At 35.3% G+C, this 15,090-nt stretch overlaps 1 protein-coding gene across 1 annotated transcript; it reads left to right on the top strand.

Moving 5' to 3' along the window:
- The first annotated feature begins 5,308 nt into the window (after positions 1–5,308).
- Positions 5,309–8,553, top strand: LOC135219827 (fatty acid hydroxylase domain-containing protein 2-like). The gene is made up of 3 exons (XM_064256925.1): positions 5,309–5,441; positions 6,130–6,402; positions 7,277–8,553. Exons 2-3 carry the CDS (start codon positions 6,245–6,247, stop codon positions 7,449–7,451), a joined length of 333 nt encoding a protein of 110 aa, XP_064112995.1. The 5' UTR covers positions 5,309–5,441; positions 6,130–6,244; the 3' UTR covers positions 7,452–8,553.
- Positions 8,554–15,090: the final 6,537 nt, after the last annotated feature.

The following is a 15,090-nucleotide window of genomic DNA, read 5'->3' as shown; positions in this document are numbered from 1 at the left end:
CTCCAGTGGGACAAATTTAGAACACTATTTGGAAACGATGACTGCAATGTCCTTGTTTACGGTAAGATTAATAAGCCAATCTATGGAGGTGAATTTCGACATTTCAAAAAGTTCACGTTACTAAAAATATCTAGCATATATACGTATTTATTTAATGTTCTTTTAAAATTGTGTCTAAAACAGTATATGAGCAAAGTTATTCATTTAAAACGTATAAATTTTCTCACCAGTAACATTAATAAAATACTGAAATAAAATGTGAGCCTTGCCAAAGAAACAATTCTCGACCAATCCTGGTTAGTGAATGAACTTAGGCTAATATCAAATCTTTTGCAACTAGGAAAAAGTAGAACAGAATTATCGTGATTAAACTCTTTCATCGTAAATCCTACTATCCTTAGTTTACCTCTGGCAATATACTGCACATTTTTTATTATACATCTCTAACAGGAGGAACGCTGGCCACCTATGCTGTGTACTGGATAGCTGGCAGTGTTTACACTTTCATGGATGTCACGGGCATTCCAGCTTTATCAGACAGTATAAAGTGCAGCCTGGCACCAACGAACCTGTTGAAAAACCAGGAACTTATCAAGGTATGTATTATCTACAAAGGGCCACGAAGTCTAGGGTTTAAAAACGTATATCGGCGTGTTTATATTTATATGAAACATTCATATATACAATGTATATATACGTGTTTGTATATATAATATATATATATATATATATATATATATATATATATTATATATACATACATACATACCTTTACGCTATATTTATATATTCAACATGTAACAAGAATTCATGCAAATATTTTAGGAAAATAAATTAAGTTTTTCTGAGCAGAAAATGTTATATAATTATATCAATTTTAAGGCTTCGTTTGTCGGTGGGGTGATTTAAAAAAAAAAACCGTTTCTCCTTAACACTGTTCTAGGCCAAGTAAGATGGGGTACTTGATGTTGGAGTAGTCAGGGTTAGGTTGGGGAAGGGTTGATGAAAAGCTTAGGCAACTGGATTATTAGTCTTATGATTTGTTGCCCTGTGAACAGACTTCAAGTGATCTAATTTTACGTATCAAAAAGGTAATGGAAATATTGCTCGGCAAATCTATTTGTGATCGTTGAATTCTAGCGCACTCTGTCTACCACCCCTCGTCACGGAATTGTTGAATCAGATTCAGAACTAGGCCTACGCCTACGCTGAATGAGTGACATAGACAGTCGACGCGATCACAAGGGAGGGAAGATAGGGAGGATAATGCAATCTGATAATATCAGCGTTTTACCTCTTTCGATCACCGCATGAATAGCTGACTTTGACAGGAAAGAATGAAGAAAGTTCATTTTCCATAATGTTCCCGTTCATATTCACCTAATAGAGACGAAAGCAGTTTCATAGGTGTGCTTTTTCATTTGACTTGTGTGTGATGAATACTTTTGATGGAGGAGAGATTTTTGATAATACGTTGTAAATCTTTAATCGGTGTTTAATGAAAAGGCCTATCTTTGTTGGAAGGGAGATTCCATTAGGCTTACTTTTATTTTCTTTATCGGAGTCCAGTATATACCATTGACGGAGAGGGAGAAGGTTTCAATGATGCATGCATATGTACCCTTTGTTCAGTATCTAAAGAATACATTTAATTTGGAGGTACTTTACTCACATCGGCCTAATCACCGATTTCCTTTTTATTATAATCATTATTTTCTTTAAAGTAAAAGAGTTCACAACCGTCTAGAAATGCTGTTGCAAAACCCATAAATATACAGTATATCTGTATATATTTCACATTACTGGAACATTAAGGTATTGTCTCCAGTTTTTCTTGCTCTCAAAATGAATCAGGAATTTGACACTTGTAACCTGGACACGCTCACTTATCTTGACGGAAAAGCAAGACTGTTCAAAGTAAATAGTGAACTGATCAGCTCCATCCTCCTCCCCATGAGCCCTGAGTACTCCAATCTCCAGTAGGCCACTTAAAAATTCACCTCACTGGCAACGAAGCCTTCAAATGCATATGTTTATATCCAACATTTTCTGCTTAGAATGTTTTTCTTCCATGTCCCTAATATTTGCATAAACTTGTTTCACCCTGTGCATATATTACTATGTATATATATATATATACTAGCTGACCACCCTACCCCGCACTGCCCGGAAAACTGGAGAAACCAGAAACAATTTTCCTGCACCTCCTTGTGCTGACTGTCCTTTTATCCAAGATATTAACCTTCTGACTCCATTTATTCAAGTATTACAGTGCTGATTGTCCCTTTTCATTAAAAAATTGCTGTTTCTGACTGTCCCATTTATCCAGGTATTATGATGGTGACTGTCCCTTGTGTCCAGAAATTACTGTACTAACAGTCCCTTTTATTTTATATTAATTTGCTGACACTCCCATTTATCCAAGAATTACTGTAGTGACTGTCCCTTTTGTGCAGGTATTAAGGTGGTGACTGTCCCATTTATACAGGTATTACTGTGCTGCCTGTCCCTTTTATTCATATATTACTGTGCTATCTGTTCTTTTATCACGGTGTTAGTGAGGTGACTGTCCCACTTATCCACATATTACTGCGGTGGCTGTCCCATTTATCCAGGCATTATTGTACTGATTATCTCTTTTATTCAGGTGGTAATACTGTTATGACAGTCCCATTTATCCATGTACTAATGCACTCTCTGTCCCTATTCTTCAGTATTACTGTGCTGAATGTCCCATTTATCTAGGTATTACTGTGGTGACTGTTCATTTTATCCAGGAATTATTGTAACGACTGTCTATGTTATCCATTCATTATTATTGTGACTGTTCCCCAGGTATTACTGTGCTGACAGTCCCTTTTATCCAGGTATTTAATTTGGTGACTGTCCATTTTATCCAGATATTACTGTGGTGAATCTCCCATTTCCCACCACTAAAAAAAAAAAAAAACCTAACCACACCAACTGCTAAACCTAAACACACCAACTGCTAAACCTAAAAACACCACCTCCTAAACCTAAACACAAATCTTGATAAAGAATTATTAGTCAAAGGAAAGAAAAGCAATTGAAAAAATATATCTCTAGGTATCGAGTATATGAAATGAGGCATAATAAACCCAGTAGAGTTTTATTTATCACATAAGTTACAAAGGGAAGGGGGATGGAGGATGGGGGAAGGGGAAGGGAGTAAAGATGGCAAACCTACCTTATTATCTGCTGGGTCAAATGATGGCCACATGCCACATTTAGTCTAGATCAGTCAAGTGGTTTCAGATTTCTATAGAACACAAAACATACGGCATATGGACAAACAGAAACTTTCACTTTTTATATGCAATTTATATATATATATATATATATATATATATGTATGTATAGAATAAACTTATATCTGTCTATTATATATACATATATATGTGTATATATACACACATATATATATATATATACTAGCTGACCAACCTGGCGCTGCCTGGGAAAACTCTGAACAACACTGATAAACTCTCTCTCTCTCTCTCTCTCCTCCCAAAGCCCCTCTACCCTCTCATTTCCTCTCTCTCTCTTTCCTGTTAGTATTGCTGCTTCAGTTACATTGCCCAGGCATTTTTTGACATTTTATATTTCACTGCTCTCACTCCTATTCCTATTAGGGCTTTTCTTGGACTTGAAGGGCACCAGGAGGGGTCTCTATTCATCTCAACATCTCAAAAATTATGGATTAGACTCTAATATCTGTCATTTCTGTTACCCCTTCTCACCACCCTTTCTATCAGGGCTAAACTTGGACTTTGAGGGCATTGAAAGTGTCACTATTCATCTCAGTGATCTCAAAAACTATGGATTAGATACTAATATCTGTCATTTTCTGTTTTTTTACTTGTCACCCCATTCACACACCTTCTCATCGACCCCCACCCCAATTCCTGTTGGGGCTCAACAAGGAATTAAAGGGCATCTGAAGCATCACTATTCATCTCTGCGACCTCAAAAACTATGGATTAGACACTAATATCTGTCGTTTTCAGTTATTATTATTTTCACCCTCTCTAACCCCCAACCCCCTTTAGTGTCACTGATATCTTACCCCCACAGTATTCTTTCCCAAATACTAAGTTACGTGTATACCAAATTTGGTTGAAATTGCTAATGCATGTAAATGTGTATGTGGCACAAACACACACACATAGATACTACATAATATATGTTGGCATAGATTGGTCTCTCAAATGAAAACAACTAAGATTGAAAACAAGAGGCTAACAACAGATTAGGTCTCTGAAAACAGAACAAGTTGACCTTCCTCATTGATGTTGACCCCATCTCTCGTACCAAGAGCCTGAGGAACAAGAATTCCTAATATCAGAATCAGAAGAAAACCTCACTACATACGACTAGCCCTCAAATTCTAACGATGGGATATGGATTATATAGAAGTGTATCATATTGCTATGAGAAAGCTGATGGAAACATAGAGATATTGAGATCGACCTCTTTAAAAGTGTAATTACATATAACATTCTTTTGTGCAAGGAACTTTAGTCCACTTGAAACGTAAGCTTAAGAGATACTGATAAGATCTTAAACTTATAAATGATTAAATATTAGTTTTTCAGGAGGAATATTTTGTCAAACATTACTATTGATGAACTCATTACTTAACCAATTACTTTACAGCCTGGTAGCGTAAATAAATAAACTTCTCATGCACAGAGTGAAATCATTCAATCTATCGACGCTAATAGAATAGAGCTCAATCTTGTACTGACTGAACAGAGCTCAATCTTGCACTGACTGCGAAAGAATTTCTTCCAGCATTGAAATTAAGAATGTACATTTGAATGGTACACTTCAAAACTTTAAGATCAATTTCAATATGAAGTTTGAATAGTTACGATATGCTGACAGCAGGTTTAGGTTAGGTGAAAATTTGATGTTATGTAAAAATATCTGATTAATTACGATGTAGAACAAAATGAAAACCACTGACATATTCTAAAGATACGTAAAAGCAAACTGTAACCCTTCTTCGCTGCTTTCACAGATACGTTTATAAAATCAAGGGGCTCACACTACGTGTTCACTGGCGTTTCTGGTGTTTTATCTGCTAAGACTAAAATAAAATCACGAACAGAAAAAAAAAATTTATTTTATGTGTGTGTATGAAAGATGGACCTTTAACATAGATAATTTCTTTCAGTACAATCATAAAATAATGTTTTACAAAAACTGATCAATTACTGTTTGTTCTCCAGTGCATCCTCGTGGTACAGTTGAACCAACTGGTTGTTGGGAGTAGTCTTTTTTACCCGGCTGGTTTTCTATCTGGGAAGCCTCCGGGGATACGACGCCTCGCCCCAGCTCCCAACTTTCCACTGGTTCTTGTTCGAGTTAGCTGTGTGCGTCCTCATTGAAGAAATTGGCTTTTATTATTCTCACAGGTAAATAATTCTTTGTTAAAGACCTTTATAGTTTCATGGCAAACTAACATCCTCCTCACAAGACTACTCTTGGGAGAATGTTAACCTGCTAACAGTTAAGAGGGCAGGATGTTACAATGGTTACTACTAATTTGCGTTAAAACTGGGCAGGGAAGAATGCATCTTTTTAGGGAAGCTGAAGCCCCTGCCAAGGTAGGATCCAAAGCCATAGGTTGGGTTGGGAAAAGTTAGGTTAGGATGTATCGCTCATGCAAAATTCAGGGGAAGTCCCCAGTAAGACAAAACCCCCTACCCCTGGCAATGTAGGGTAAGGCCCACTTTGTAAGGCTAGGTCAGGATGTACGATATAAACACCTGGATCCACACGTCGGTTTTTGTTGGAAAAAACTTGAAGGGGAGAATAATTTTAACTGGCAAAAGTTGGAGTTACAATGGCCATTTAAGGGTTGATCGTTAAACTGATCCTTTATTATCAGTTAGTCCGATTCCCCAACAAGCCAGAAAACAATTATCCTCCCAGAGCTCATATAAATGGTTACAAAAAAGCAACATTATAAATTGAAGCATGATCCTGAGAAAAGAACTATTAACAAATGTTGGAAATATCCAGGATAAAAAATGCACCATGATCAATGACTGAACACTAAGTCATGATACTTAAGCTTCTTTCTTTGCAACTACTTCACAGGTTGTTCCACCACAAGAGTATTTACAAGCATTTCCACAAGATCCACCATGAATGGCAAAGCCCCATTGCCATCACAGCACTTTATGCTCATCCGCTGGAACACATCCTGTCCAACATGGCACCAGTCATAGCAGGTCCACTGATACTCGGCTCGCACCCTGCAACGTTCCTGTTGTGGTCTTCCCTGGCTGTCTTCAGCACAGTCACTGTTCACAGTGGATATCACCTCCCCTTCTCCATGTCCCCGGAATTTCATGATTTCCATCACCTGAAGTAAGTGTCTGAGCATTCTGCAACATCTCTAGACTTCTTGTGACGGTCCTTGTTGTTCATCATGCAGTGTGTATTTTGGAACTTCATTAAAAAATTAAACCCTGGACAGGAAGTGTAATACAATTAACTCTATTAACCACATCAAACTTTCTTCAATACCTTTCAGTAATATTTAAATATTTATTTATTAAAATATTTTCTTTTGGGGTATGTTTGATCGAAGACAACAAGCGAGATATGGAAAATAAAAGATTCCCGAATTACTCTGCTACATAAAGTTAGACGTGGGTTGACACACACCAATATATGTTTCCACAAATAACTCAGAATGGTGTTAACAGATTTCAATGAAATCTTATGAAGGCATGAGCCATGTGGATTCAAATCAGAAATAGGCCTTCTTGAATTACAAGGGTTATATTTTTCTTGACGAGTCTGGATCGGAAGCAAATCAAAGGCCTTTTTAGTTTATTCGACTGTCTGTCCGTCTGTCTGACCACAATATATCTAAAAAGAAAAAATTCACAAGTTTATTTCAATATAATCCTGTGACTGTTCGGTTTTTGGATGAAGAAAGAAGTTAAATAATTTTTTAGATCTGGCTTGCGTATCTATCCATTCTAAAAAATTGCAAACAATAATTAATCATAAACTAAATAATATAACAGTATGAATCTTGAACCGACTCTTACTAATGGTCAAATCCTGGATTCGTTACCACTTATAATAATATGTCCCTAAACAATAAATGGCGTAAGATAGTGTTGTGTATGGTGGAAAATGTAGCCCTACGGCAAGCTTACGTTCTTTTGCCCTGTATTACTAATATATATATATATTATATTTATTTATAAAATAGTCTTTTCCTCGCCAGATTCAACCAATGCTACGGCGTTCTCGGCCTCCTGGATCACCTCCACGGCACAGATGATAAATTCAGAGCCTCAAGGAACTACAACAGACATATTACGATGCTCTCTCTCACACCTCCTCGTCAGATGTTTCCTGATGAACCGAATGGTAAATGCGTTAGAGGAAAACAGGAGTAACACGCAACCAGCGAAACCATAAAAACCTCCAAAAAGGCGACAGAAAATCCTAAATATAGTCCAAAAGGGAAACTGAATTTAATTTATGAATAAGCCCCCACACTGATCATTAGATACAGTATTTCCGTGATATAAATACTTTCACATATAGCAACACCCATGTTTAAACAATCAGATGAAAGTCGCTGGAAAGTCACGATAAGTTCACTTACAAGTAGTACAATATGAGCCATTAACTGTAGGGGAATATATATGCATATACAACGGCCTTCTCCGGACTTTTTACGGATATCACTACATTGCCTTAGCCCAGCGGTTCCCAAATAGGGGTAAATTATCCCACTGGGGGTAATTTCGCATTTGGCGGGGGTAATGACAGTTTTCATTTTGACAGGAGCTGTAATATATATATATATATATATATATATATATATTATATATATATATATATATATAGTATATATATAGGCATATATGTATTATTATTAAAAAAAGATGATTTATTTTCAACCTTATTATATGTATGCATTTCTTTTCAACAGGAGTAATAGTACTTCTTGATATATTTGTTTCAATAATTGAATGTAAAGGATGGTTCTACCAACTAAAAGAGTTTGTTTTACATTAATCATGTACAAAATAATAGATATGGTGTGGGGGTAACGAGCTTGCTGCTGACCAGGATTTTGGAACAAGTGGGGTAATGACCAAAAGTAATTGGGAACCGCTGCCTTAGCCCATACTACATTCATGTAATGCGAACACGTGTATGAGTGTTTAGCAATCATACACCAGTCTTTGGTAAAATGTCACACGTAGGCAAGTACACTTTCAAATTGGGAAAGAACTGGCGTTTCTTGCATTTAAATTAACAAAACTTAAATATAGAAGAATGTAAAATGGCCTTGATCGGCAAGTAGGCCCATGCTCTTCCGAGGTGTACTATCTAATCAAAGTTTAAAATTGACAAAACTTGAAGGTAATTTTGTTTGTGGCAATGTACCTTATCATAGGTAAAACATTATAAGTAAACCATTATATCATAAGTAAAACATTATATTAAAAGTAAACCATTATCTCATAATTAAACCTTATATCTAAAGTTCTCTTCATTCGACCACTACGAGCCAGCGCCCAGCAATCATGATGACACACTCGCTCCCACGGTCGAAAAACCAAATCCATTGTCTTTATAACCACACACTTACAAAAGGAAAAGGTAAAAAAATCTTATTTCGACAATTATTTGATTTCTCCATTGGAAGTTGAAGAAGTGAAGATTTGATAGGGAGAAAGACCGAACGCCAAGGAACGATAATGTAACGCTAGACTTGGCGATGTACGTAAAACAGTCATGAAGCCGATTCAAAATACAAAATACGGGCCCCATATAAACAAGAGATCAATGAAAGACCTGTTTCTGAGCAGTTTGTTTCAAGCTAGAGAATTAAGTAATTTTGTCAGTGAGAGAGAGAGAGAGAGAGAGAGAGAGAGAGAGAGAGAGAGAGAGAGAACCTAGGGACTACTCGAGGACGGTGTTTTAAAGTAAATAATCAACTCCGCTATAGACAATTCACATGAAATGGTGACAAATAATGTGATCTTTAGGTCAGAAACGGTTCAGGCGTATAATACAATTTTTAAAGAATGATCAAATCTCTCATTAACAAAGTGATGTCCAAAGGTCCACAAAGGTTAGAAAAACATTCTTAAAGCTGATAATAATTTAACGAGCTATTCACTAGACTAGAGTATATCTTAAACTAAGCCATGCGTTATAGTAGATGGGTACATAGTCAAGATATTTCCCTAGAAGTGACTAGTTTTAATCGGCCGCATATATGTTTACTTAGGGAGTTGGTTGTTTATTACTTATCCTGGTCTCTTATGCTTTTACATAACTAAAGCCTTTTCTAGATACTAAAGAGTTTTCAAAGGTATCATTCGGATATCTTAATAATTGGTATTCTTGGGGTGTCTGGTAGTTTTTCGTCTAACCCAGCGTTGCTTAAAAACTTAATGACGTCTTTTAAATGTAAAGAAAACAATGAACGCGGCCTGGCTAATATAATGAACGTCGCTGTGGTACAAGTTTTCGTCAATAGATGGCAGTTACAAGGACTGCTTATTAGACCCTACGTATATTTCAAAGCCGGAGTAGTGTAACGTGGTCCGCGGACTTTTTTTTTTTTTTTTTTTTTTTTTTTCATGTACCAGTTATTTATCATTCGCTAGATGGCACGAGCATTCAGTTTCTAACCGGACCAGCCCACATTTTACGACAAGGGAAAGAAACTTCATTGCAGTGTCGTAATCGTAACTGATGAGCATGCAAATACACATTGCGATTAAAATTGAGACGGTACAAGATGCGTAAGCAAAACATGAAAATAAACTGATATAGCTGATTATATTAGCTTAGATCAATAAAAAAACCAGGTGGAGTAATTAAGTTAGTGATTGTAGTAAGTAATTGACAACAGCAAAGCATCATGATGGCAGCAAGAACATGTGCTGGGTAATTAATTATAGGGGTCTCCTATATGTAAGGTCAGGGGAAGACATCAAATGCATATTATATCAAATCATGACTTACGTATTCCATATATCTATGATACTAAACGACCATTGACCCTATTAGTTCGCACTGAGACAACTTAAGGGTGATGAACAAGCAGTAACTACGAATATGACTGCCGTCGAATTTTCGCAGACTCGAAACACAAGGAACGGAAAACAGTTGCGGTTCTGAAAGAACGATATTAAGAGTTTCGAAAACGCTTGCTATTCTTGTTTTCAGTTCTCTGAGATCCTTGTTTGGAGACTTTGTTTTCAGTTTCCAAACATCTTTTTAACGCTTACCATTTCTTACATTTTTCCAAGCTCGAGATTTCCCGTAACTTATTATTTTTTTCTTTAATTCAGGTTTAATTTTAAATGTAGAATTTTACTTTACCGAAATTCATGACCTCATATGATGAACGAGCCACTTTCTTTCGCGTATTCAAATCATTTTCATATCAGGCCGAAATGTTTCTTACAGAGAAAGGAAAGATTATTTGCAGTTTTATACGTCTTCCATAAAGTTATAAATTGTTTTAGAATAAAACAAGCTCTGTTTCAATGGTTGGTATTGTCTTTGAATTAAAATATATATAAAGTAAGTAAGACTTTGCATCGATCTCTGAACCACGACGTAAGTGCTCAAAGACGGTTGCCATAAACATTGGGTTTCTCAGCTACATAAAGTTTTATTTTCAAGATCAATGTACATTCTTAAGCATTAGCTGATAATATTCTTATGAGTCCTCTGTAGAGCTTAGATTGAATTAAGCTATTATTATATATAAAGATGAAACTGTCAATATATTTCCCTTAAAGAAGTGTTCGTGTTAAAGCTTAAAGCAGGTGTAAATAACTTTATAGAGGAAGTGATTGCATAATAATTATTCTGCCCTGTTCTGCTTTTGAATATCTAGAGAATTTTCAAGAAACTACAGAGTTCTGAAAGGTATCGATCGGATAGGATTTCTTTATAATTGGCATCCATGCAGTATCTGGCAGTTGACATCGAAACTGGCGAGTGACGCATAATGACGCAATGAACGCGGCCTGGGCGAAGATAATGAACGGTGCCCGTGTTTTATTGTTTTTTTTTTTTTTTCTTCAAATAGATGGCAATGACAAGGAATGCACAGTCGACCACTGTCGACCCTTGTATTTCAAAGGCGGAGTAGTAAAGCGTAGACTTCGCGCCCCCCCCCTTTTTTTTTTTTCATTTTTTTTACCGGCCAGCCAGCATTTTACGGTAAAGGGAAAACTTCACTTCAATATCATAATGGATAATGGCAACTTGCATGCATGTAAATACATAATGCTATAAAATTGAGATTACAAAATGCGTTAAGTACTTGAAAATAAACGGATGAAGCTGGTTGTATTTGCAGGGAATAATAAAATAACAACCAGTTACAGTAGCTAACTTAGTAATTGTAGTAATAATCTTACCTGACAACAGCAGAGCAAACTGAAGCCAGCAAATCATGATCTTTGGTAATTACGGGTTTCTCCCTATTTAAAGATTATACTTCCAGGTTGCCAAATGGGCCTTATAATTTTAAGAACCAGCCTCCCATGAAATACTTCATTCGTTTTACACCGATCTCTTGCGCGGAAAGTGAGCAACAAAGTAGGAAATTTTTCTCGTGATAGCTGAATGTGCCTCCTGACCAAGTGGTTTTTTAGTTCAACAAATAATAGTAGTTTTTGAGTAACAGTGTAATATAAGAAGTGTTATAGTAGTACTGTGTGTCATGGATACCTTCAAATTTGTATTTACGGGACTCTGGATACACTAGGAAGACAGATCTGGACAGGAGCTCTTGAAGTAACCACACACACACACACACATTTATAATATATATATATATATATATATATATATATATATATATATATATATATATATATATATATTATATCTATTATGACAGCTTCCCTATATCACCTATCAAGTTGATTACAATCAACTCCCATACATTTATTTGTCCTTGACGAATCATCCCCATGGCCACGGCTCGCCAAAGTTTGGATATTGACTTTTACCAAAGCGAATACGCTTAATACAGTTACAACCGAAAGCTGACTTTGATCGTGAACAAAATTTTTTGTGAAACTAATTCCTTTCCGGTATGGATGGCATTTTCCATTTTCGAAAATTCCAGTAACCATGTTAATAAAGAGAGGAGGATGGAACGGTTACTGGAATTTTCGAAAATGCCATTCATACCGGAAAGGAATAGTTTTTCACAAAAATTTTGCTCACGATCAAAGTTAGCTTTCGGTTGCTACTTGGATTGTCGTTTTGACGTCTATCTCTTCAAATGTTTTGCTAGACATATTCCATGGCACAATGTTGCAAATATGACCTGTCACAATGGAGCATTTTTTTCTCGACAATTCACAGCGCTGATGACCGCTACATCCGGGCACTTTTGAAAATTTTAGGTCACGTGTTCGTTTCCTGTTTCCTCCACTGAACTACTGCAGTGCTTAGGATTTGGGAATTCATGGCAATGGACAAAACTTTTCAAGTCCAGCCGTGCAAGAACACCGACTGATTTCGAAATTCATGTCAGGCATTAGGTGTCTGGAAAGCCGTCTTTGGAGTCATTGTAGCTAGGCAATTGTCTCGGAATTTTATACCCAATACCTATTAGGTAGGTAGTGGGTGCAGCCTGGATTTTCTCTCACGACATTGAGTCACGCTTGTAAACAATAAGATTCGGACACCAATAAACGGACATTTTTTTTAAACGCTTAAAAATGAAAAATGCATTTTGACGTAAAAAAAATTTTTTTCCTTCGCAAATTGATAAATTGCTTACGCAATTGTGTAAACCAATGTATATTGTGCCCGATGAGTAGGCTACGTATTATATGTCTGGTGAAATTAGGAAGAAGGTGACATACGCATCTCTGAAACTCTAATCGCTTTCAGCATGTGTGCCTAAATCGTGCATTTTCAGGGTTTCTTAAGTAAGTCTTCCGAAATTCAGCAGATATATTACAGATAAACCTATTAATCGGGTATAATATACAGTACATTAGTTTACACCTTTTCTTATTCAATTTATCATCTACGAAGAAAAAAGTTGTTTCTCGTCAAAATGCATTTTTCATTTTTAAGCTTTTGAAAAAATATGTTATGGCCGGGACAGGTCGGGCCATAGCAAATGAAACCATTTCTAATCTAAGAATTCGCTCTGGTCAAAATGACTGTCATCTTATTCATATCAATTGTTATTTCAAGTGCGGAAAACTTTATGATTTATCTCATATATCAAACGTGAAAGTAGCCCACTTATGGAACATTTTCAAAACCGCGTGGTACCACCTTCACAAATTTATATAAAATATTCATCATTATACACCATTATACAGATAATTTACAGAGACAATGTTATATATGAACAGTGCAGCGATGCTGTTTTTAGAAAATGACCATTAAAAACGTTGAGAGACACAATTCTGAAAAGAAAAAAAAAGAATGCATTTTCGGGATTTTAACATCAGCCTATGTTGAATCGTAAATGCTATACTAATACCACAAAGTATACTTCATCAATTATCATTAGGAAGGTGATTTAATCTACTTTGATTTCTTATATATAATGGTATTGATATAATGCATTCTTTAGGAGTATAACGCGAAAATGTAAAAAAAAAAAAAAAAAAACAAAAAAAAAAAAAAAATGCGATTTTAGGGGTTTTGACCCCTAAGATTTTGCTAGGGGTCCCTCTTCGACCCTTTAGATTCCCTTCCTATACGGACTTTAATTGGGAACCCTTTTCGAACAATATCACCTTCACAATTTGAGTAAGATATATTATTATTATAATAATATATACTTATTTAATTATTTATATATATTAATATATATCTATTATATATCTTAATATTATAAATTATACTATACATAGAATTTTTTTTGTATTTTAATAGTGCAACGAAAATGTTTCCAGAAAGTGCCCATTAAAAAAAGATAAAGGACAAAATTCGGAAAAAATTTCATTTTTTAGGGTTTTATCATCAACCTTTGTTAAATCACAGATATATATTAACAAAGCAAAGATATATCATATATATCATTAGAAAGGTAATTTAATTTACTTCAATTCCGTATATAATAATGGTTTTGATTAAATGCAATTTTAGGAGTATAACGCGGGGTTTGTGCTCCCTCAAAAATGTTTGTTAGGGACCCGGAGTTTTTTTTTTCTTTTTTTTTTTTTTAATGCTAGGGACCTATCACACATTTAGTGAATGAATGATTTGGTTACAGAATTTTTTCCCGGTTCGATTTGTATCATGTAGTGTTAATGCGAGATAAAGTTCCCTATTATTTTAGATTATTTTGAAATGATTATATTTCTATTTCATTACTATATAGTATACCCAGAATGTTATTCTTTACATTCATTAAAACGAATTATATTGTAAAAAGCTTTAAAGACTTAGCATTTTATTTAACAAATACTCTTCTTAATATTTTTCACTTTGATACTTATTTTTTTGCACTGAATAAAGGCATCAAATATAAGGGTTATTTGTAGTTCTAACGCTATATTTTACCTAATACACAAACATGGGTAAACACGTCACTCCTATTGTTAAATATACTTGTAATAATATTACTCTAAACGTTTATAAATGCAATTGATAAATAATGATTGGATGTGAAAGTAAAATATAATTTGACCACAAAATTACTGTTGTGGCCCACTGTGTGCAATGGAAGAATGAAATAAGAACTCATATGCATAGACATCTAAATTAGATTTGTCGACAAAAACTTCATGTACACCGAAATCATATAAGAAACTTCTAATGCCATTTACGCATAAAAATCAACAAATTGTTCATCAAATTAAAGCTGAGAACTTTACCCTTTACAACGAATATATTCAGGAATAAGAAAGTTACTGAGGGTAATAATTCCGTGAGTCATGGTTTTCTTCAAACCTTACGCGGTAATTATTATTGGGGCTTCAAACGCCATTTTAAGCCCGCCACTAACGTTTAGTTAGGCCCGTGCAGTTATAACTGCACAGTTGGACTGTGCATTTATAACTGAAC

Source organism: Macrobrachium nipponense, chromosome 1, assembly GCF_015104395.2.
Source record: "Macrobrachium nipponense isolate FS-2020 chromosome 1, ASM1510439v2, whole genome shotgun sequence".
Lineage (NCBI taxonomy): Eukaryota > Metazoa > Arthropoda > Malacostraca > Decapoda > Palaemonidae > Macrobrachium > Macrobrachium nipponense.
This window is presented reverse-complemented; position numbering and strand designations above follow the sequence as displayed.